The sequence below is a fragment of the Ciconia boyciana genome, chromosome 10 (assembly GCF_034638445.1).
Source record: "Ciconia boyciana chromosome 10, ASM3463844v1, whole genome shotgun sequence".
In the NCBI taxonomy this organism is placed as follows: Eukaryota; Metazoa; Chordata; class Aves; order Ciconiiformes; family Ciconiidae; genus Ciconia; species Ciconia boyciana.
In genome coordinates this window covers 43,576,628-43,601,581 of record NC_132943.1, presented here as the reverse complement: position 1 = coordinate 43,601,581, position 24,954 = coordinate 43,576,628, and the positions used below count along the sequence as shown (strand labels likewise).

At 43.3% G+C, this 24,954-nt stretch overlaps 1 protein-coding gene across 10 annotated transcripts in view; it reads left to right on the top strand.

The window, feature by feature from the left end:
• HDAC4 (histone deacetylase 4) overlaps nt 1–24,954 on the top strand; it is a 277,372-nt gene that overhangs the window by 85,439 nt on the left and 166,979 nt on the right. For all 10 annotated transcript variants that reach the window (XR_012044288.1, XM_072874161.1, XM_072874155.1 and 7 more), the window contains exon 3: nt 14,718–14,789. Coding sequence is in view for 9 of the 10 variants with exons in the window: in XM_072874161.1 (XP_072730262.1) it covers nt 14,718–14,789 (72 nt within the window). In the remaining variant the exon portion in view is untranslated. The remainder of the gene's footprint in view (nt 1–14,717; nt 14,790–24,954) is intronic.

Here is a 24,954-nt window from a genome sequence, read left to right as displayed (position 1 = left end):
AATCTGCCTAAAACCAAAACAGGACCCTCCATAATCCTGGCAAGATCTACCGCAGCTCTGGTGTGAGCTGGGGAGAGCCAGCTGGGAAGAGCTCCTTTATGAACTCCATTGGTGGACCGCTACCAAAATTCAATCAGGAGCAGTTCAAAAAGTACATTAATGCCTCTGATGGGATTTCTGCCTTTCTGACAAGAAGCAAAAGGCCTGTTCTCACTGTCAGTGTTATAGTGACAGCGGAAGAAGTCCTTTGCCATCCTCCTGTGGCGTGAGTGCGGACAGATGCACCCTTACCTGTCTAACTGGCTTTCGTGGTCTCCATCCAGTGCTCTCTGTACCAAGTGTGCGTCGTCTTCACGGCTCTATCATAAAGACAGTAATTTTCACAGAAATACTTAATTTGAGTATTTTAAAGTGAAACAGAGTCTTTGATGATTGGTTCCACATTCTTATCTTTAGTTAAAAATAAGCTTTTGTCTTTGGCACTTTTGGGGGGGTTTGTTTATTTTGAGAGTGAAAAAACAGCTTTGAAGCTTGGAGTACGGTCACGCTGGGCACAGCTGTTTTGAATTGCACGTGTTGTTTTAATTGCAGTTTATTTGTGTATTTCCAGGATCGTTTCAGAGTTTAACTGATGATTTTGGTTAAACAGTTGCCCTTTGCTGGACACTGTCTCTGCTGGCTCTTTTGTCCCGAGTGCCCTGAATTATCGTGTTGGGGAAGGATTTTGGCCTCTGGATGTCGGTAGTTCTTTGGGGTGCTGCACGGCAGCTTCACTCAGAGCAGCACCATGAATTCGGTACGTAAAACCTCGGAGATGGGCGCTTGTGCCTTTCACGTGGGCTGTCCCTTCACGTGCTGGTGATCTTGCAGCTCTTCCTTGCTGGAGTACTTCTGGTTGCGACTACTTTGTCTTGATGGTCTATTATATGACTGCACAGAAATAACTGTCCAAACTTTGTACACCAATTTCTTAAATTCTTGTGTGTACCTACTTGAAATATGAGCAAAGCAAGGAAACAAAACTTGTCTTTTTCTCTTTTTGAGAGAGAGAGGATGGCATTTTAAACATGTGACCGCTGTCTTCAATGTGCTTAGGGTGATTTGCAGTTTAGGCTGCTAATAAGCATGGTCAGCTTGTCTCTGATCCTTAAAACGTTTGACCAAAAGAATTTTTCACTGGTGAGCAACAGATTTTACACTGTTACAGTAACAGGCTTGGGTGGAGAGAAGATGCCACATGGGAGGCTGAGTTTCTCAGGAAGAGCTGCAGCGGCTGTGCGGGTGGGTGAGTTGGCAGGCTGGCCAGCCCCCCGTCTGACTGCTGGCTCTTACCCCAATACAGCGGTACGAGCCGAAATGAGTCCCTGCCTGCTGTAGTTCAAATATATATTTAAATATAAGTTCTTAGGGTGAAATATTTGACCTAATGGATAAAGCAGGTAGAAGGAAGTAAGGCATTTGCTTTCGGACCCAATCGAGCTAGCCCTGGCAGTGGGTAAGTGGGGAGCAGGCTGTGATCTCACTCAGGATGGTTGTATGTGAAAATGGAGGGAGCTGGGTTTAAACAAATTACATTCTCCTACATAATTCAAGCCCTGGGGGAGAGGGGAGCAGTGGTTACTGTGATACGTGGGGGATAAAGATGCGAGGCACCAGCACCCAGGGAGCTGTTGCTGTTTCAGTGTGGTGTCCTGATGCACATTGAATAAGGTTGGTGTGACAGCAGGGAGGTGAGAACAGCTCTCTCAGGGTCTTGCTTGAGCTTCTGGAGCTGTAGGTCTCCGACAAGCTGTGTGTAGAGCAAACATGTCCAGTCCAGCTTCCCTGACTCTGCTGGCTGTTTTTTGCCTTTGATTGGAAGCTTTCTCAGATCTCTGAAGGATATTTTCACTTATGTGGAGTTTTTCCCCAGTATTTTAGCTCTTGTTTTATAGAAGAGAGGCTTGATGGAGCACTCTGAAAGGTTGAAACTTGAAGCCTTGCACTCTGATGGCCACCTGGGACTCAGCAGCTCCATCAAACCCAAGTCCTGCTCTGTTTGCTGACAGTCCTGTTTCCATGTCTCCGTATTTATTTTCCTTAACGAAAAATTCTCCCTTTTTTCCTCTGCTCTTTCCAATTCTGCCATCCACTCAAGAAGCTGTAGCTTGTAAGGTGAGAAGGCATCTACTTAGTAGTGAAATCGTAGATGGTTCCCATTGCCAGCAGTGTCCAGGGAGGGGTCCGAGCATCAGTTTCCTTTGCCTCTTTTCTCCCTGCCCTCTGCTTCATCCAGGAATTTTCCCCAGGTTAGCCTGCTTTCTGAAAGCATTAGTGTAATGGGTTGCTGACTAAGTATTATCACTTCCCTCTTCTGCTGTGGAAAGGATCAGAGCCTTTGGACACAGCCTGCCTTGGAAATAGTTTCATGGACGAGTCTTACTTAGCGTGTGTGTTAGCAAAATGCGGGGCTGGGGTAAGGAAGGAAACCCATGCTGTTTGGTTCATATAACATACAGTTCGTTCCCTCTTTAACAAGACAGGCCTTTTCTCTGCTTGGTATCTCATTAGCTTGAGAGTGTCCTGTGAGCATGTGGGCAGGAGCTGGAATCTCGTTCGAAGCCGCAGAAGAGCCAGGCTATCTTTCAGCTGGATTTCTTCCTGACAGTTTATTCAGCTGGAGAGAAGGGAAAATTAAGCAGGTTATTCAGCCTTCTCTCCTGCCTTTAAAATGTGCTTCGTAGGTCTCCTCCTGCTGACAATTGCAGATAATTTCAACGTTTTTTTTTCTTTCCTTGCTTCATTTTTGTATCACCAATCAGTTTTAAAAACCTGCTGAAATATTAGTTTTGATTAAAGTGGCATTATATCTGTGAGTTTGTAGCTATCAAACGTGAATTCATGTGTTCTGAATAGTCCGTGATTGTGAAATGGCCGGGTGCCAGCAGCACCTCTCCTGCTGAACGCCGGGGAAGTCCTGCGGAGTTTGCTTTTTTTAGTGTGCTGAAGTTCATGGGATCTGTCTCGGCAGATTAAGCACCTCGCATTGATAGTACTGATCTCCTGTAGAAATATTTATCTGTCATTGTGGAATACTGGGTTTATGCCATTCACGTACCTAGAAGGATGGAAAGTTTTTTACTCACTTTTGATAAAAGGCTAAATTAAAACTTAAAAAAAAACCAAAAAACCCAACAAAACAACAAACCCCAAACAACCGAAAAACAAAAAACCAAAACCAAACGCCATGCAGTTTAGCAGGGAACAGGAACATTTTGCAGAATGGCTCTTGAAAGAGTCTGTTGGTTGAACATAATATTCCGGAGTTAAGCTTAATGCTTGGACTATGCTAATTTCTTGAGGACAGTCACCTTCTCAGATGGATAGCACCCTGCAGATGGTGGCAGATTGTACCCTCCTCCACTCTTGCCAGGAGCGTGTGCTCACTGACAGAATAAAAGCAGTAAGGATGAAGCTATCCATAAGAGTTGATGAATCTCTTGCCTTTAAAATTGAAGTGCTTTGTGCCAGGGAAAATATCTATGAATATATTTATAGTAGTAAACAGCATAGTCTCAGCTCCTTCATTGCAAGCGGGGAAATTGCTGTTCCACCAAGTCTGTGGAAGTGGAATCTACTTTTAGATGCTTTGAAATGGTAGTCTTTTTTTTTCTCTGGGATTTAAAAATATCTGAAGTCCAAATTTTAGAAAGCTGTACATGAATTGAGATAAAGGTATTATATACAGACTATCTAAAGCTGGTAGATAATGGCTGGTATATTCAGGAACAGGTGGATTGGGGCAATTTTCCTGCTGTCTGGTGTTGATACTAGTTGACTTTACATTGGATGGGGCTGGGATAACGGGGAAGTGCTGTGCCAGGTTGGTTCTGCGTGCAGCATCTCATCTGAGATGGATTTAACATCAGGACATAGCAGGATCTTGCAGACCCCACCCCGGGTCTCCCAGCACTATGGGGAGATGGGGACACAATGATGTGTTTTATTCTCCATGTGGTGGAAAACCCTGAGTTGTCCTGTTGGAACTCGAGGCAGCGCTGGGTGGGAGAAGGTGTTGGATGCCCACCACCAAATACCTTCTGATGTTGGCTGCAGAAGAGGGACTGCGGGAAATGGTAGGGTAAGCTAAGCCTAAAATAGAGCCAGGTCTCTGACATGGTACTGTCCTGGTACGGCATGCTTAACGGTGACTGTGTGTATGAAATAAGATAGCAGTCTTTTCTGCCTGTAACTGGAGAAGTGAAACCGTTGGGTGTTCAGATTGACCGGCGGCTGCGTGCAGGAGGAGATCGCCCACGGGAGGTGTTGAAGCTCTCAAACAGAGGCTGAGCCAGCCCCTACCTTAGGAGTCAGACCGCGTTCGGGAACGGTTGGGACGCTGGCGTTCAGTACACCTTTGTGGTAGGCTGCATTTTCTAGGTAGGTGTTTGGCGTTGAATGGGAGCAGGTGTATTCCTTGGTTTTCTGTCCTGCCTGAGTAAGACTGAGTAATCTCTTAGGCTACCAAGGTGCGACAAGTGATCAGGGCGTAGGATACTTGTTCTGCTTCCGCTGCAAGCGCGTGCTCGAGCTTGTCGGTAATTGGACTTCGTGGTTATTTTCTGTGTACCACATGAGCTGATTTTGAAACTTGTTACAGAAGAATGGAATGAAAACCAACATTAAATATGGATATTTTTGGCTTAAAAGTAAAAATACACATCAAAAGTGTACTATATGTGCTATTTCTTTAATGTGGTAATTCTTTCCTTTGTATGTTATTTTTTCTTCACTTAATGCTGCATCTGTCCGGGGGACGGTGGAAAGGCTGGCTGTAGGAGGTTCTGACTTTCCTTGCCCACGGGGGAAGCAAGTCTACTAAATGGCTAGCCGTTCCTTTTTGCTGTAATTATGTCAGACCATTTTCAGTGAGTGTTATCTCTTTGATCTAATGGGTAGGTTACCACAGACCTTAGGTTACTTGCATTTACATGTAAAGGATTATTTTATTACCGTGGATTTCAGAAATATCATATCTTTCAAATTTTGTGCAGATGAAGTCATCAGAGTCTGCTGAAGAGACTGAAGATTGTCATGTTCAGTAGGAGTTGCGTTATCCTCCCACTGCAAAGAATTAAGGAAAATAATGGCGTAGGAAGTAGAACACAATGCTTTTACGATTTGGCATTTGAGAAGTAGTGTATTGTCATTTGGATAGTAATCTGTAAACAGCTCGAGGACCACGGCGTTTCCTGTTTTGACGCATCTTAGGTATTTGGATTCTAGGATAACTTCCTAGTAATATATTAAAGGTTGCTTTTCTTATTAACTGTTGCTGAGTGTTACTTTTACCTTGGTGTTGACCAAAGTGGGATCTGTTGCATTTATCTTTACTAGGTTCTGGGTAGGAAAGCAGTACGAAGCTCTTGTAGACGTTACGCCTGAGTATCTTCTGACTTTTGTGAAATATTCATGTGGATTATAACGCAAAAGAAAGCTTAAAATCCATCATAGTTCTTGCTCGCGAGGTGCCGAGTGCTGTGGTCTGCTGCTGCCTTCGGTGGAACGCTGTGCATCCTCCACCTGACGTCTGGGCCTATGAATGTCTCTGGAGTAATCAGTATTGTCAAGGGCATGAAGGAGGCTTACGATTCCAGATACACCTGCTTCTTGTATCTGAGGTGGACATCAGCCTGACCTAGTTTCTACTGCATCAAAAGTAAGCAGTCAGAATTATGGCAAATTAAATATATACAAGACCATGCTGATGATGTTTATGCATTATGTCACTCGCTGGCAATGGAAGGTGGTTAACTTGGATATGAGATGTAGTAATAGTAATAATAAAACCCCCAAACAACCCCACACAAACAGGATTGTATTAGCTTTCGTCTAAATGGGTGTTTTCTTGATTATACGTGCAGGCCAAAAACTAACATATCTAGAGCCCAACTCTAATATATATATATATATTTTTTATTTTATTGTCTCCTCTCCTTCTGTGCCCCGTTCTGCCTGTGGATATCTGCAGCATTTTATTTTTACCATCCACCTTTAAAGTATGAGTAAATAGTGCTTAAATACTACATTTGTTTTTGTTGAATTCTATAGGCTGTTGCGATGCACTGGATTTTTATAGCAGTCACAGTCGATTCCAATTGAAACCATAATTGGTATTTCGACTTGATAGCTGCTGTAAATCTCAAAGAAGGGAAGAGAAGGATGCTCTCATTTTGTTAGGCTGCTTCTCTTTCGGATGCATAGTGCATCTTCCAGCTCTCTGGGCTAATTAAAATGCCATTACAGTACATGTGGTGCTACAATACAGTCTAGGGAGACTTCCAAAAATAGATTCTTGAGTGCAGACAAATTAGAGAGGAAATATGCACTGAGCATTTTCTCATAGGTTTAAAGAGAAATAATCCATTTGCTGCCTTAATTGCTTTCTTGTAAATGTTGAAGACTTTTTTTTCTCTTTAAATTTCGAATGAGTAGACAAATAAAGAATACGTCCATGATAATTACTATTCTCATTACTAATATTTTAACTTGTTGTTACATGCCGTAGCCGTTAATATGCAAGTCAGGATGGTTTAGTGGACTGTGCTTAACGGTCAGGGATGGAGACTTCTATTCCTCAGCGATCCTATTTTAGCCATGTGGTATCCCAAGGCTACAAAGTTAGTGCATGGTCCGTTTTTAGAAATACGGCAATACAGTTAACCAGAACCACCCACTCACCCACCCCAAATCCTGCCAAGAAGCAACACAGATAAATACTGTTTGCACATTGTTCAGCAAAACAACCCCCCAAGTCGTGTATAAAATGCAAGATACTTATTATAATGTGGCTGTGGTACATGTATACTGATAGCGGGGAAAAAACTAGATGATGTTGGGCCTGGAAGAGGTCCATGAAATTGCCGTGGGCTTACACATGTAACGGAGACAGCGCATAACTCCCTGGGCAGTGCCAGTAAGAGTGAGGAGTTCTCGCTTTTCACAGCGTGTACCTCCCCGTAAGCTGCTGGCAGCAGCCTGACGGCAAGGGATGGGGCTTGTGCTGGCTTGTACACCGCTGAATCAGAGGGAAGGAGCCGAGGGAAGGGGAAGGCATGAAGAAGAACAGCTCGTGACTGTGATAGCAAGTACCATGCAGAGGATCAGCTCTGTGGAGTGTAGCAGGTGATGGTGATGGGGTCGTACACAGGCTGTGGGGGGTTGTTTTGAAGCTTGCTTTAGGACTGCATTCAGTCCAGTCCCTCAGATACGAGTCCCCATTAGTGGCTGGAGCATGTTAGGCTGGGCGTTTTGGGTTGAGTTTGAGGTGTATCCCCCGAAAAAAAAATCCAGTCTGTGTGTTCAGACTGCTCCATGATGCCACCAAAAATATGGAATGTGGAAAAGTGTGGGAAGTGGGGCAGCCAGGGGCTTGCTCCAAGAGCCCACTCCTGATGCAAAGTGAAAGCTGATCCTGCCAATGCTCCTCTCTGTACAGGCTTTGAAGGTAACCCCGTTCAAGCACGCAGCAGCTCATCTCTTGAGTGAAGATAACTGTGAGGCAGATCCTGTCTTCGAGCTTTTCTATGAAGTGCAGTATTGTTGTGTTTCAGTGTCTTTCGGTTGTACCGTGAAGCAGATGGGAAGGTGGCATGGTTGGAGGGAGGGGAATGGATATCTCTTTTTCTTTGTGAGACAAGTTCACAATTGTTTTACTAGAAAGCAGTGAGGAGAACAAGGTAATTGTTTGCTTGATGACAACTACAAATTCAGGAGTCACTGATCCAGAAACATCCCCTTCCTTTCTGTTCTTAGCGAAAGCTTAATTTTAAATGTGGATGCACGCTCTTCAGAGGTTGTGGTTGGGGTAGTCTTGCAGATGCCAACTGATGGCTATTTATTATGGGCTTACTGTCAACCGCCTTGTTTTGCCTGAGGCTTTTTATCGATTGGGCACTGAGAAATTACAGCTTCTTTCTGTTTTGGCTTGGAAGGCATGGGGGCAAGCTTTTGAGCTGTATCCTCCTGGTGAAAAAATAGCCAAAATAATCTGGTAACAGCCTTGCAAGTGGTTTGCAAATAAATCATTAAATTCATTACCAGTCACTTGGACTATTGCAGATGTCTTACTGGGATGTCTTATTGCTCAGCAGTGTTCCTCTGCACTCCTTTTTCTTGTCTAGAAACTGGAAATATACTAACAAGAAGCTCTAGGTTCTACTCTATTACTGAGAACAGTACAGTCCATCAGAGGTTTTGCAATTTGTGTGCCAAGCCCACCCAAACCCAGCTTGGAAAGGAACCCGAAGCTGTGAACGGCAAGTGGCGGTAGCTGCCTCGTCTGGAGGACATGGACTGGCAGTTCAATGGCAAGGTCTTAGGTTTTAGGACTTGTTGCTTACACGAGGTGTAATTCCTTGCCTTCTCAGAAATAATCGATTGCTGCTATGTAGTGAAGTGTTGTCCAGAAAGTATATGACTAAAGAAGACCAGAAATGTATTTGGTCAAGAGGTCTCAGACTCCCTGCGTTAGCAGATAATTGCTCATCCTGAGAAAGTCTCGGGGCCACTGTATCGTCTTCCCTCAGCTGACAACAGGCTGATGTTGGAAAAACTACCGAGTTCTGCAGACCCTCTATCTCATTTTTAAAATCTTTTCTCAGAGGTTTCTCCTTGATTGCCTACAATTCATCTTCTGGTGTTGAATCTAAAACCGAGGGCAGTGCTTTGGCCACAGAGGCTGTCACGTCCCTGAGTAAAGACCTCCGCTGCCTTGCATGCGCCTCTGCTAATGCATCCTGGAATGAACTTGTGTCTTCTGCATCATTGCCAAACAGTGGATGCTCGGTTTTATAAAGTCCTTTGGCTTTTCTTTGTTGTATCCATGCTTTGCCAGGTATTTCTCATTTGTAATTGTACATTTGACTATTACTATTATCATCATCATTAAGGTGGTAGGGTTTTATTCATTTGTCATTGAACCTTGCATCCATCCATTTTCCAACTTGTTGTTGAATTCTGCATCTCATGCTCCAAAGGGGGATCTCTGTGGTGTGAGGGCACACCTGAGTTCTAAGTGCATCTTTATTGCTCTTACCAGTAAATGCTGAACTACTGCAATATGCTGGATATAACGGATCCAGAAGCAGATGGTGACTGAGTGGGCTTTTTAAACCAGGTGTGGTTGTAGTTTAGAGTGATTCATGCAGACCTGATTTTCTTACTGACGTGCCCCATGTAGCCTCTCAGTGTGGATTGTTGTGGTTTTATTTTTATAAAACTCGAGTAAAATCTGAACTTTTTTTGCCAGTTTGCCAGCCAGACATACTGACAGAGAAACAAATCATTTGTCTGCCTTCCACTTCACCTTGATCCATCCGTCTTGCTTTTCCTGCCACCTGATTTTTGTTTTGCCTTTTGAAATTGTCCTTTCTGTCAGGAAATCAAATCCTAGTCAGTAATGCTGATTTTTTTGTACCTCTTCTCCTGCCTTTCCCCCCTGCCTCTCTTAAAGTTTTGCTTCTACGGCTCTTTAGGACTTTTCCTCTACTCTGGGTGTCCTTTAAAGATAATTGTTGGTTGTTCATCACTCTGCTCAAGGAGTTCAAGTAGGCCAGGGTGATTTGCATCAGGTCAAAAGATCTGAATACATGGAAAACTATTTAAATAACCTCTTCGTTCCCAGTTCTGCCCTGCATTTTTAGACTCATCAGAGTTAATTATAGTACGGCTGCTTACAGTTTTCTGTAAGAGCTCACTGAATGCTTCAACCTTCTGGTTTTGTTCATTATTTGTCTTTTTTTTTTTTAAGTAATAAAGCTGTACTTCCCTGTCCTTGTCTCTCTTGGTTTTGCCTCGGATGATGATGTTTTTCTTCTTCCTGCTTCATCTTTTCTGAGGGTTTTTATCTGTGCGTGTTTCTGTCTTATTTGGGAGCGTACTGTAGCCATCTTGTCTTTGTTTTTCCTATTTTCGACATGCTTAAATCGTGCAAACCCAGCTACTTCGAAACCTGTCCTGGCTATATTTTTAAAGTAACTTAAACAACTCTTTGGAACAGACTAGGATAAAAATAAAGTGTTCAAGTTCCCATCAATGAATAATGGCTTCATCTTATTAATTAATGAGTAGAAATACCCATCTGGAAATTAAACTACTCTAAATGTTCTCTAACTCGGGCCATAAATCAGACAGGCTGGTGTCTGCCTCCTTCCAGGCTCGATGGATGGTGCAGTGTTTTTCCCTTGCAAGCATCTTGGACCGGACCGTTTGCGGGCATCATTTCATCGCCGGCTGCCGTCAGCCCTGGGCTTAATCTGCCCAGTTCAGTCTCCCTGGTACAGCTGGGACAACTCACTCTTGCTGTTTTCTGATAGTTTTGGTGAAATCATTAGATTGAGTCATACAGAACCAATTCAAGAGGGCATTTTCTTGACAATTATTTTTAGTAACTTAGGAGAAAACTTGGCTAATAGAGAGCACGAAAATATTTTGTAGGTAATCTGGTTTGTCTCAGTACTATTTAAAGCAGGGTTTGTGGCTTGTAAGGGTCAAATCGTGATTGCATGGTTTGACCTCTGCGCTTTCTTTGCCTATCCATGGCAGTAAGACAAGCTGCTTCCCATCCCTGTCCACTTTTTGGGGACTGCAGAAGCACCCCTGTGAATCCCTTCTTTGCTTCTTGTAGCATCTTTAGCTTGTTGTAGGAAGCTGAGGAGACAACAGGAATGTTAACTGCTTCAAGAGGTGAGGTATTGTGTTCTAGGGTTTTTTGCTTTGTTTTGGGGCACAAAAGCCAAGCTAAGTCTGCACATGCAACAAAGTTTTGAGTTGAAGGCGCTCAGTTTTTTGTCACGTGAAGCTCATTGGTGGTATGAATTATTGCAGCTTTGAGTAATACAGATACTGTGCAACCACCGCAATCCAGAGCAAAAGACGATTTCGCATCTGAGTAGCTGACCCGATGTAGGACTGTGGTGATTTTGGGGACTCTCCTGCGGTATTCCAATAGCAAGCGGTGTCTGAAACCAGATAGAATCTGCCTGCATTTATGGAGGTGGCTGGAATAGGAGTTTTTGGCTTTGGCCTATGGCTGTTGGGAAAAGACAAAACCTGACTTCCAGCTTGGAAAGTCTGCTTACAGAGCATAGGCTTCTCGTAAATATGTGCTGCTTCTGCAGTGAGGCATAGTAGCTGTATAAAATGAGCTTGACGTATCTCCAAGGTCCTGGCTTTTTCACTGCTGCTCATGTTTTGTAGTAACAGAGAAGGTGTGTGTATGGGGAGCAATAGAGCAGAACATGTGTTTGTTTGCAGCTCCTTCAATTAAAACAGAAAAAAACCAACCACCACCCAAAACTCCTCTAGATGCTAGAAAGCGAGTAAATGGAAATGTCTTCAACATTGCTTTGCTTCTCAGCACTTTATTAACTGTGGAGATGCCAGGGATGCTTGTTCCCACTGCGGGGCTACTGCCTGCAACCACAGCACGGGGACGGGACGGGGCTGCGTGAGCAACCCGCGGGCTGGTGCTCTCGCCCGTCCCCATCGAGAGGTGGAGGTGCATGTGCAGAGGGAGTGTGTGCAGGTGCCCAAGGCACGTCCCGGGTCATCCCACGGGGCCAAATGGGCCTGCCTGGTTGTGCAGGCTCCTCTCCTGTGGCCGGAGATGATGCACCTTGTGGTACCCGTCTGCAAGTTGCAGGAGAGAGGAGGATACAGAGGGTATACTGGGAAAGAAGGTGGTAGGTTAGCAGGATCAAGTAAGGTGGGGTGATTATGGTCTGGACATACCAACCCAAAGGGTTTTACAAAAAAAAAAAGAAATACGGTAACCAACTTGTGCAGATAGCATATTTGCTGTGTTGTGATTGCCGGGTGCGTGCATTTAGCGTCCTTGGGGTGTGAGATAGCTTACCTCTCAGGAGGAGGCAAGCAGTGTGCCAGCTTGCATGTTTACATCTTATTTTAACCTTTTTTAAATCCATACTAGTAGCTTAGGAGAAGTGCCTTATACAAATATCTCCTGATAAACTATCTCTTTTTTTTTAAAACAAATAGAGATTTATTTTTTTAATCACTTAACACAGCAAATGCAGAACCTCGGTCTTACATAGTTTGGCTTCACTTCCAGTGTTTAAGGTGTCAGTGCTTTAAAAGATGTTCTTAAATGTTCTTCTGTGATTAGTCTATTACTCATTTTGACACAAAGATTGAAGAGTGTTGGTTTGTGGGTTTTTTCTAAATTAGCTGAAAAAAAGGTAGGTACTTTCTCTCCAAGAATTTAAAAAAAAAAAAAGTCTTAAAAATCCCCACTAACCCACACTTTTGTTAGTGATCTCTGATGCACTGGTGAGACTGAAAAGTCACAACAGCAGGGGAGGAAGACCACGGACAACAAAATAAAAAGCCTGTATCAGTTTGGTCAGCTTCGAAGCAGTTACCTACTTCGTGCAGGTGCCCGTCCGTGGTGTCTGGCCAGCCAGGTGAGCCTGCCGAAATAGCTGGTGCTGCCGACTGGCGCTAGGAATAGGTGGGCTCTTGTCAGTTGTTCTCTTCCAGCAGCTTTGTACCGCTGGACATGCGGGTTTAATATGTCACTTGTTCAAAACTGCCGGATTTAGCATGAGAAAGGGCACCTTCGCTCCAACAGCCTCGCTGCAAATGGGTGTTTTCGTCAAAATTGACCTGGATTTGTCTCGCAGAGCACCTGGGCTACTGGTACAGGGCTCTGTTTTGTAGATGGGTCCTTCTCTGAAGGCACATCAGCATCTGAAATAGCTCAGCGGAGAAGCTGAAACTACTCAGTCCCCCAGGAAAATGTGGGAGCTCCCGGGGCTGTTCTCGCCTCTCCCTGCCGTGCGCTCCCTTTTCCCGGATGCGCTCTCTGGCCGAGCTGCAGCACGTGCTGGAGAGGGTACGCGTGCCGTGCCGGCTAGCTGCTGGGGCAGCTGCTCCTTCATTGCTAGGAGAGCCAGCAGAGTGTGAGAGAGAGAGATGTTTGGGGTTTTTTTGGTTTTTTTTAAGCTGCTGGCAGGCTGAAGAGATGAGTGTTGTGAGCTGCTCATGGTCCCTGGGCGATGCTGGCGTGTTCAGCAAAGGCTTCAGCAGCAAGTATGATTGCAGTTCGCCAGTGAATTAAAAAGTAAGAGCAAGGGCTGAGATAGCAAGTGCCTGTCTTATAGAAAAAACAAGGCTGTAAACCCCAACATTTGAATAACCAGGGAGGATCATATTTTTTTGCTATCCATTCACTCTTTGATCTGCAGTGACCACTGGGTTGTGAATCTGGAGAGGCTGGTGGCTGAATGTTATTTAAAGTAGCGATGTTTTGCTCTACCCCTTCAATCCTGTTGCCTATTCATTTACTGCCATTCGCTGCTGCTTGTGCAGGTGAAGCTCAGCTGATCAAGTGTCATCCCACCGACGCTGTAGGTTGGCCACTCAGGTACAGCAAGCCCAGCCACTCTCTTGGCTCTAGAAGTAACAAACCAAAAGCCAAAAAAATTATAATGTGAATAATCTATATTACTCGTTTGAGAAGGAGAACTCGGGATGGTTGTAGGTTAATTCACTGACATATTGCCTGAGGCTGCGCTGATCCTTAGGTATGGTCACTGGAGGCAAACCCATGTAAGTGATGGAGAAGACCCAACTATGCTTTCTCTCCAGAAACCTGGAATGGAGAAAATAGGGAGAAGAAAACGAAGTGTGATTTTTATTTTTATTTTTTTAAAAATATAATTTCTATGTTTTTTTAACGTTCCACTGCCATCTTAACATTTTTATAATACTGTCCTTTGCTTTGACTGAGAGAGATGGAGTGGCTTCTTTGATGTCTCCAGACAGGGTTTGGCTTGATCGTATCTGTGCTGCAGCACAGAGTGCAGAAAGGCATTAGAGGAGAGCAAGTGAGGTAGAACTGGCAAAGGTGAAGATATTTTACAGTGGAACAAAGGGGTTTGAGATAAGTTTTCTGTATTCAAGTATTCATAATCTAAGTACTGAAAACATAATTTAGCATTTTTTGCTTCAACTTTTATTTGAGGGGGGCAGATGGGAGGGGAATGGGTGACTAGAAAATCTGGTCTGGCAGTCTACAGCAGTAGGTCTTGTGTTCTTCTGTTTTAACTCTACCTGAATGCAAGATACAATCTTTGAAATATTTTAAATAGAGAACTGCTTCAGCAAGATGGATTTCTGCATATCATTTACAAAGTATGTTTTTAATGCCTTTCTGAAATCCAAACTTATGCAAAATGGGGCTTGTTATGCATGTCTATGCATTTTAATCTCCTGCAGTGATTTGTCAGTTTTCCTTAATATCTCCCTGGCATATTACAGCCATTCTTCAACTTCGCTTCACAGGGCTGCGTTTCTGTCTTAACTCCCTCAGTTCTCCGAGCAAGGAATGAATTGCAATTTAGTTATTGTATGGTAAGGTTTGTAAGCTGACGTGCCTATTTCCTTGGATTGGGATCAGTACCGGTTGTGGATTTAAAGACGGGGAAAACCTGAGTGCAATTTGGGCTACAGTATCTTATTTTATGCTTTAGTGTAAGCAGTTGTTATGCAGCTGTCCTGTTAATGTTCTTGTTTCTATTGATTTGTGCTACTTGTGTGTTTCTGTTTTACATTGATAATTGGTTAGTGATTTTTTTTTTTCTTCCCTGCTTGGAATGTCTAAAATAGCTCAGCTAACCAAAGACTTGATGTGATTTTTTTTTTTCTCTTTCCAGATGGGCTTTCTGGCAGAGACCAGCCAGTAGAGCTGTTGAATCCACCTAGAGTGAACCACATGCCTAGCTCTGGTAAGAAGAAACTTTTAATAAATGTTGTTCCTATTCTGGGAATGCAGTAAAATATTCTGCAGCTCTATCTTGCAAGTGGGAGAGCAGAATGCAAATGTAAAATGCTGGAACAGAGTCTGTTAGAACTTGCACACATCTACTTTCCCAGGCTGGGCGAGTGGGATTTGGGAGTGGAGGGAGGATGGAGCACAGCGGCCTTGGGAGTCTTAAATAGCTCAGCCCTCACCCTTGGCAGGGGGCTAGGGAGAGCCTAACCTGGTTGGAGCTGCTTGTTTTTCCTTAGAAAGGAGAGGACAGCAGAACAAAGCTGTCTTTTCACAGCCTAAAAGGAGCGCTGTGAAGCAAAGTAGGTTTTTGAGTTGCTGCTCCCATTAAGGAGAAATCTCCTTGTGTTGAAATGAGGAGCCAGACACAGGCTGATCAAAGCATATCACGCTGGGCTCTGGGCTATTTGCTTTGCTTCCCTCTTCTAATGATCCTGCTACGGTATCTCATGGGTCTTATCCTTCTGGTATGAAGCAAGCACAGCAGCCACAGTGTTCATCCTGGAGACTGCTTCTCATGGAGCTGAGAGAGATCTTAGGGCTCACAATTGCAGCACTTCAAGTGATGGAAACCGAAGTTTTGGTCACAATACATGAAATGCTATGGAAAGCAATCTGCTGCTGTCTTTTGTATTTCTCCCTTCCAAAAGTGTTTTGTTTCCAGGTGCAAACAGATAGAGACATTTACACTAGGGATGATAGGATATATGAAGCATTATCTACTTTCTAGGTAGGAGCTTGAGTTTTCCAAAAACTCAACTTTCCCTTCTCTGCTGCCTTCCAAAATGCCTTTAGGTCCTTTTATATTAAGGAAGAGATCTCGCAGAAGATCTAAGCGCTTCTGGTCATGCAAGTTGGAAAAATGTAAATGAAGCTTATTCAAAACAACTTCAGTAGATTGGAGGGGGGGGGAAATGGGCTGTGACCTAACCTAGATTTTTGTGGACTTAAATGCGTATGTGGGGAAGGAAACTTTTAAGGAGGTAGAGCTGTTGTGTTGGAAAAAAAGGAAGAGATCCTCGTTTACCAGGTACAAGTGTTTTGGCTTCGGATTCTGAGAAATCTCTCTTCCCTCTGTGGGCTCCAAAACTTGTCCGCAGGTACGGGAAGTTATATTTTCCTAACCCTGAGAGAGATTCTCATTTTAAGACTAGCATGGTTACACAGGTCAACTTAAAGGTTTTACTCCCCATTTACTCCTCATCCATGTGCTAGATTGAATTTTGTGGCTCTGCACAAGAGGACTCGGAGTCCTCTCTTCTGTCAGTAGATCAATGGCTGGTATTGTGAATGTGATGGGTTTTAGTCTTTTTATCTTTACTCTTTTTTTTTAAATTGATTTTGTTGTTGCTTGTTATGTTTAATGTTTCCTTTTGAGATATTTCAGGACAAAGGCTGATGCTGGTTAACAACGTGGGTAACCTGATGGTAGAGTTAGGTGTGCTCTGACTATTTTTTTTCCTAGATGAAAGGAGGCTTCTTTAAGGTGTTATGGACTCATACAGGACTTATGGAATTCTTACTGTTTGGACTCCATTTTGAGTGTTTTTAATAGCTCACCTGTATGCCTACTGAAAAAATAGACAGCTAGCCATCGCTGGGGAGCTGTGCTCGTGCGAAGTGGGCGGGACGTCAGATAAGCAGCGATGTCTCTTTGTCGAATGACTTCTGCCAGCGTTTGAGCAGTGGGAATTCCTGTCTCGTGCTGGAAAGCTCAGGCGGGTTGTGCGTGTAATGGGCAAAGGGTAGGACCGACTGGGAATGAAAATGTGGCCTTACGCAAGAAGCAGCCTTGGCTCTGGACAGCGGTCACCCAGGTACTTTTCACTCGAGACCCTATGCTTATTCAGTTTCTGCTAAATTTTGGACAATTCTCTTCAGCCCTGCAGTGCGTACACGGGCTGGAAATCTCTATCTTATATTTTGATTTGCAGAACGGTAATTAAAACCTGGAAGCACAGTGTTTGGCAAAAAGCAAGAAGATGTTTCGGCTTGTTTGTAAATGCAAGCAAATATCGTTGATCTTGGAAGTGGCTCATCAGCTGGCTTTCAAGTGTGGTGCCTGCCTATACCTATGTATCCTGATGGGGTTTTAAAATTACTGTTAAAAGTTGCTGTCAGTTTGAGGAGTTACCCACTTCGGCAAACCATTGTCCTGTCTGGTTTTTATCATTATTACCTTTAGGAGTTTGCTGCAGATCCTTCTGAGAGAAGAAAGAAGTAATACCAAGTATTGCTCTGGAAAAACAAGTTATGTGTGGGTTTGTGGGGTGGTGTTCCAAGTCTCAGGCATGGCTGAAATAGTGGTGTTGAAAAGCAGCTTAAGGAAAAAAATTGCTTAATTGTGTCCTGGGATATTCCGTTTAAAACCTTATTCCGTCCTGGTTATGGTAAAGCGACTGACTTGTAGCCCTCATGATGAATACATTTGAGGAGACGATGAGTCTTTATCCCCAGAACTACATTTCTAGGTAAGATAAAAATCATTGCGGTGTACTTGTAGGAAACCAAAATGTTTTCTCTTCACCACGAACCAAGTGAAGGAGAAGTTTGATCCTTTTTATTGTTCTTCTCTGATGGAAAGGGCTGAGAAAGGGATGTACAATACCCAGGTCCTAAACATGCTCTGTTCTGTGGAAGCATCTCAAATACAAAATCAAAATGTTTAGAGCATTTTTATGAAACCATTTTAGGAGTGAATTGGGTTGAGTAGAATGGAGTTCAGTCATTGGCAAGGTGTGTTTTTTAGGAAAATCATTTCTCTCTGCTTTTTGCATAAATTAAAGATTAATTTGAGGAAGGGAAACATTTTCTCATTTCAAAAATGTATCACCCATAATTGATGCTTCTGAATTTTAGTTGCTTGTAAGAGTAAAACAAGACAAACCCCCCACAACCCACGTCTTGCACAGGAATAATCTGTTTGATAATGCTCCTTTCTCTTTTTCTGGCTTCAGAATATTACTGCATCTTTGGCCTGGGGGAGGAAGGGGCAACGTTGCTTTTCCTTAACTTCTACTTGCTGAATTCAGAGGTCTTCAGAGCAAGGACTACACAGATTATTTTCAGTTAATGTTACATGGAAAATCTCAGGACGATTAAGGGGCCAAGTTTAGCAGGAGAGAATGCTTCTCAGGTACGTGGGCACAGAGGTGGCCACTGCCTGGTTTTGATGGGTGGCAGTGGATCGCTTGCAGAAAGGTGAAGGAGTTGTCCTGCAAGTTAGCATACTGGTTTTAAGCGTTTTTTGTGTTTCACAGTATTTTTCTTCTTTTTAGTAGTGAACTTTGCTGCAGTCTGCCTAAGGGGACTGATTCATATGTAAGGAGGGAAGGACAGAGCTCTCTTGTCCTCTTACTTTTTCTTCCTGTGCTTTAAACTGAGCAATGCTATGCCTTTTCCATCATGTGAAGCTGGGGGGGGCAGTCTTCAAGACCTCGATTGTGTAAATATCTAGGTATGTTGTAGATAATCCTCTTATCAACAGTACACAAGTGATGTTTTTACCATCCTTGAGATTTATCAAATAGATCTTCATTAGGCATACCTTGTAGAATGAATTTTCTTTCTTTATAAGGCTGTCTTTAAAATACTTTAGCTAAGTACCTCCCGTAAGTCTCTTCAGTTTTTGTCGTCGCTGTAAACTTTATAGTTGCTCATTTTGTTACAATACAATCTTAAGCAATTTCTTTAGTATTAGAAATGTGAAAACAGCTTGATATCTCTGATACATAAATAAAATGCTAGGATTAAATAAGATGGGAACTAGTTCTTTTTAAACTTAAAAGCTTTACTTTAAGTCATAAAACTCTACTTTAAACTTAAAACCTTTACTTTAAGTAAAAAATTGGGATGAACAGTCTGAGCTGACCAGCTGTGTTTCCCCAATAGGCTGGTCATGGCCTCATGTGAAGTTCTGGGGATATCTGCATACAGTACAATTACTGAATTAAGAAAGAAATTCCTCTTCCCATAGCATTTCCATTGGCTTTTCAGGGATGCGTTCCCAAGTTGTGATAAAAGTAATAGTGAAATCATGTAACTTATTGCTGTGGTTGAGTGCAGCTGGCAAATAGTTTGTGTTGGGACATATCCATTGCAGAACACAGGTGTATGGAGAGGTTGAGGAAAAGGCGCTGGGCTTCTTGCCTCTAAGGTGAAGACCTCTCTGGCTGCTGTTGCGGATCAGATGGGAAGCTGCTGCATGCCTTCTTGAGGTTGTTCTCCAACTGCAAACCACGGGTGGTCTGTGAAGCCATTGTGCACGTTAGAGAAGTGATCAGTGATGTTTTTCTGATGACTTTTTGAGGGCTGATGGTAGTCCCCTGCAAAACTCTAGGAATTAGTGGGTTAAACAAGGCATGGAGCGTGGCTGCTGCTGAGCAGTTTCTATAAGAGCAACAGGGGCTTGACTGGGGATGTCCTAATGGTGGTGATGAGCAGACTGCATCTTCTACGTGAGGCTGCTCAAAATGGCTCTTCCACATGTGGCTGCGCCCCTGCTTTCCACCTGGGCCACTGCCGCTGGCCACACTGACCTCCTGCCGCTGCCTTTACCCCCATGCTGCTGCTCAGCCCTTGGGACGGCTCTTCCAGCACGGTACTGGGGCTCTTCTGGATCCGACACTGGCAAGAGCAGGGGCAGCCAGAGGATTATGCATGAGCTTTCAGCTCCTTGCTTTTTCTTCTTCCTGGATCTAATTATCCAGTCTCACTTCCACATTCATTTGAAGAAAATGTTGATGTATGTATGAATAAATGGTTTGCAGGAGCCTCTGGACTAATATTGTTACATGATTTTACAGGCTTTTGAAATCAGAGATTAATCCCCATCTCTAAGAGGAAGGAGTGGTAGTCCAGTTGGTCTAACGGAGCCGAATACCGCGCCTTTGTTAATTTATCCCTTCAAAGGAAGGGGATGCCCTCTCACTGCACTGTGTTTTCAGATACTTGCCTGCTTTCTATAGTGTGTCTGCTTCAAAAGCTCCTTCAGAAAGGTACCAAATCAGCATGGTGCAGTGGGGCTTTGAAGCAGGTTCAGGTTGCTGGCCGGTCAGCTAGGATTTGGGGCTCCCGACAGGCTCATGCCTCCGCAGACAGGAGCCTGTTCGTCCTTGTTCACACTGGGATGTGTTAGTACGGGAACGGCGTACCGTTTTATTGTGCCCCAGAAGTGTAGCTCATACGCAGAAAGGCTAGTCCTTTAATGTTAAAAATATCCAGATCTATTCTCCATGGAGTGTCCAGGGAGGGGGGAAAACCCACCCCCAAAACCAAATAATCATTAAAAGTGAGTTCTTGAGAAATCATTTTAATGTCACAACCATACATTAAGCAGTTTAACTTGTTGTTTGCTTATTGTACTATTGTTAGCTTATTTAAAAGCTGCAGCTATTTTTGTCAGGCTTAGTGTATTAATTTTGCCACCATTTAGATGCTCTGGCATAAGATAGTGGAGAAACTGCAGGTTAGTGTAGCTCAGAGCCTTAATAGTTAAAATCAAGTTAACCTCATATTTACTGCAACAGGTATTATTTCCAACCCTAAGCTAGACGTACAAAATGTAGCCCATGTGATGACAATAAAAAGTGTTTTACCAGCTAGAGGTACTACTAAAGCTCACCTTCGTAACCCGTTGCTCAGCAAGGAAAGCCTTGCATAACGCTTCAGCCAGCTCCCAGATTTCCACAGATGATTTGCTGTATTGTTGTGCTTTTTATAAAAAGCCCTTTGCAGCGCGCCCAGAATGTGGTCAGCAAATTTGGAGTTATTTATGCAGGACAGGGGAGGGAATTGCCACATCTATAGACTCTGGGAAGCTCCCTGCAGGGTAGCAGGGAAGTTCAAGCTTCAGGACCTCTTTGCTGGACTAATATTGCACCCAAACTCATGTTTTGTCGGTCATAGTCATAGGATAATTTAATGACTCTGTAACTCTCTGTCAGCACGTGCCCGTTGCAGGGTTGTGTGCGTGTGTAGGGGTGTACACAAGAGGGATGAGCTTTTTGGCCAGCCTGGTGAGGCACCATCTCTTGCCTGAACTTCAGCATTTGCGTGTTGCGAGGAATTAAACCACTTCTCTTGCTGACTTGGGTTTGCTGGAGTGGGGACCACTTTGACGTCTGCCCAGAACATGGTCCATGGATGGCCTGGTCTTGTGGGGTGGGAATAACAGGAGCCCGCAGCTCCTAAACTCTATTTTGTTGTGTTTTGTCTCGGAAAAAATATTTAGCTGTCATCTCCTTTCTTACCCACAAGGAAACGGTTATTAAACAGAGGAGGTGGGATGAATTATTAACGAATTGTTCCTCTTTTAAAAGCTGAAAGCAGCACTTAAATCTTAAGCACTTGAATACGGAGCTGTTTTCTTAGATGAAAGGTACTGGCAGGAAAGTTTGCTGTACTGAAAGACCCAACTTGCTATTTTTCTTTATTCTTCCCTCACCTTGTTTAGTTTATTAGTTCACACTGATCAACTATAGTTTTCACTGGATTTGCTTAGTCCTGACTGTTCACAAAGTGTTATTTTCAAAATTCTTCTCCCCGATTCCCTACCAAAGGAAAGGTTGTTTGGTGCTTTTGCTTTTATATAAAAGCAGGTGATGGAGGGAAGAGCCTTTGAGTGCACAACAGTATTTACATTAAACTTTATGACTTCTTAGGGAAGGAGAGATTGCACGATACGAGCAGACATTTAAAGGCTCCCTTGAATTGTTAATCAGTAATCTGTTCCCATTGCCTCTGGCTCTTCTAAAAATAACAGTACCGTGCAATGAATGAAAAGCGATAAATATTTCATGGAAAGTTGATCACGGATTGAGGTGTTTCTCGGTGAGAAAAACCTGCTTGTCTCAGATGCGATCTTTCAGTGACTGTGCCGTGTCCTGTTTGCCATGTCTGTTTCCACACTGGGTGTTTTGCCTGGATATGCAACCCTAAAGAGGTAATAAAGGTGAAATCTTTGTTGTTTTTTTAATTTTACTTTATTTTTAATTCCCTCACTTTTTCAAGATAACACTTCTCCTATGGCTGGAGTGGTGTGGCACACCCTATACTCAACTCCTGTTTTCCATCAGCTTCTCCTGACGCCTGCTAGATGGATGTGAGCGTTAGCCGGAGGATGAGGGTGGAGGAGTTGCTGAGGACTGTTTCATTAGCAGCGTGTTTGTTTTGGTCCGTGTTCCCTTTTTATTGGTGTGCTCAGTACTATGGAGCTCCCCAGAGCGCTTTATGCCAAAATTAACTTGGGGTTGTTTATTGCTGAAGGGGAAATAGATGCCGTAGGTCCGTGCTCAGCAGCCACCTGCGTTCCTAGGATTTTAGGAATTCCTCTTCTGACATGAGATGCATTTATCAAGATCCTAGAGGCTCTTCCCCAGTGTTTATTGATTTTCAGGGCTATATTTGGCTCTGCTTTGTCTTTGGGCAATGGAGGGAATATCAGGTGAACGGCTTGTGCAACGATGCCTAAAAAATATTGTAGCAGTCTCCAGATGCTGACCTGGAGAAATGCTGTTGGTTGATTAAATAGACCTTTCCTCTCCCTTTCTGTTGCTTTTTCCCCTCTGCTCCCCTCCCCTGCCCCAAAAAAACCTGCTTCAAACCAAAAAATTATTTAGGCTGTGAGACATAGTTCACCTAGTATACAAAGAAAAATTGTAACCAAGCTACTTCAAGCCGAAAAGCCCTAGTAACACTGACGTGCCAAGTCAACGTGAGACTGCTGCCAGTGTGTAATGATTTAACTTTATTTTGACTTCTTAAGTGTGTAGGCCTTGAAAGATGGGATGTTGCCATCAACAGATAGGGTCTTTTGAGAGCTAGATTGCAACGTGAGCACTTCAGCTTTACTGGCATGGCTTCCTTCTGCGTGCCCGTGCTTTCCGAAATCACGGACTCTCCAGACTTCTCAGAGAGGACCATGGGGAGATGTCCTCCTCCATCCTCTCCTAATTCCTCTCGCCACCAAGGAAATGTGAAATCAGCATTTTCTGTCTCGCATGCAGTAGTAAGTTCATTTACACTAAAGCCATCCCATTTATCTTTATGGTTGGTGCTGGCTTGGTATTTGCCCCTGGCTTGATTTGAGGTCTGCCTTAAGTCGGTGTCTCCTTTAACTTGAAACAAGTGCTTGTGATTAAATATCTGCTCTTTTGGCTTAACTAATATCTTCTGATTTAAACCACTCAATCATTACTACTTTTCCATCTGTTTTTCATTCAAGAAATTGTGTCATATCGGATGATTCATTCATATTTGATTAGAGATTTCATTATAAGCTGGTCTTAAGTTTTTATGATCTAATAAAAGGCTTTGGAATCATTGAGTTGAACTGTAATTGTAATATAGAGAATAAATGTACTGCACATTTTAATGACACTTTGCTAGGTGTGTTTTAAGCTGTTATGGTTCTTGCTAGTGAATTGTGTAAGGTGAATTTATTTAAGTTTCTAATGAAATTCAATGACTGACCTTTTCCACTGGAGAGAGGGACTCTTCACAAGCTATTGTAGCAGTTCTCCAGGTTGCACTGAAGACCAAACCGTGAGTGAAATTTAGGTCAGAACTTGTCTTCCTTAACTCGTTTGTAGTCCCGCTCATAGACAGTCACGCTGTAATGACATTAATGAAAGTCTTGACAATCCTGAGCTGTCAGGGTATCATGTGCATTGGTTAAGTGACGTATGGAAGGCTTTTATTTTCACTAAGGAGAGCGATCTGCCACCTGCGTGCATATTGTTTCTTAGATGAAATAAATGAATACAATTTTTTTCAAATTTCTTCTAAAAATTAAGCTGTTACAATAGGGTATTAAAAAAAAAAAGTATTGGGGGAACTACCTTTATGCTTTATTTTTTGCTATTCCAAAACTGTTTTAAGCTCTTAAATATTTTTTCAGTTGTATGTAATAAGAGCTTATTTTTGTGCTTTAAATATTTTGGGAAACTGTTTTATTAGAAAAATATCAGACCAAGTTATTTTCTGCTGTATTTTTCTTAACGTTTGATGCCTGTATAATGTATTAGAAAAGGAATATATAATGCAAAACTAGGCAAAGCAAGCCTATCTACTTGATAATGTACCTGTGAAGGAAGCATATCCATGTTCTGACTGAATGATTTCCATTAAGTTTTTCTGGGTAGACTGAATTCCTCCAGTCGGGGAAAGAAAAATCTGTCATGAATGAAATTAGCAGTTCTGGTTTGTTCATACGTTTTGGGGGGAGGATGGGGAGGGATGGACAGACTCAAAAAAGTTTTGAGGTGGGTATTTTCGAGTTCATTTGCACTTGAAAAATAATTGCACCTCATCAGTATTGTTCTTGGTGAGCCAGATCCTGTCATAAATGTTGCCAAAAGCTTTCACTGAAATCTTATACTGGAGCATTAATTTAAATTGGCTGTTTTGACTGTATTAGGGTAACTAGACAAGCACCTTGTTCAGTGATAGTGCTTTCGTGGAACTGTTGGAGCTGGGCTGTGGCTTCATGGCAAGGATCACCAGGCTCCTGAGATGGTAGCTGCAGAAGGAGTCAACTCAACCGAGCAGGGGACTAATGACTGCAGCTATTTGGTCATGAAGGTGAATGAAGGCTGTTGAGAGAAACTGCATGATCTGCATCTGACACAAGCTTCTTATCTGGGAGTGGGCAAATGACATACAGGAGTCTTTCCTTGCACATCTGGCTGGAGATCAGGCCTGGCCTCCAGACATGCCAGTGGTCACAGGGATGGAGAGGGGTTTCCAGCTGATACACAGATATTTAGGAGGTAGCATGGTATAGTTTTCACCAGTACAGATGAATTTGGAGATGTAGCCCCATAAGCTGGAGTGTGGGAGGGTCACTGCAGTCATCTAAGGTCAGTTCAGAATTGCAGACGAGCACATATTCCCATCCACAGGAAAAATAAATACACAGGTGGTTGCAAATGCAAGCCTAACCCTTGCAAACCCCGCTTTGGAAATGGGTGGGTTTAGTGAGGTTCCCTTGCATAACGGCAGCCTCAAGGCTTGGCCCGTAATCTCCGCATCGCAGCTGGGCTTGTTTGAACAGTGCTTTGTGGCGTGTGCGTTGGAAAAGGCATCCAGGTCTTATTCTGAAGAAGCATGACAGTTCCTCA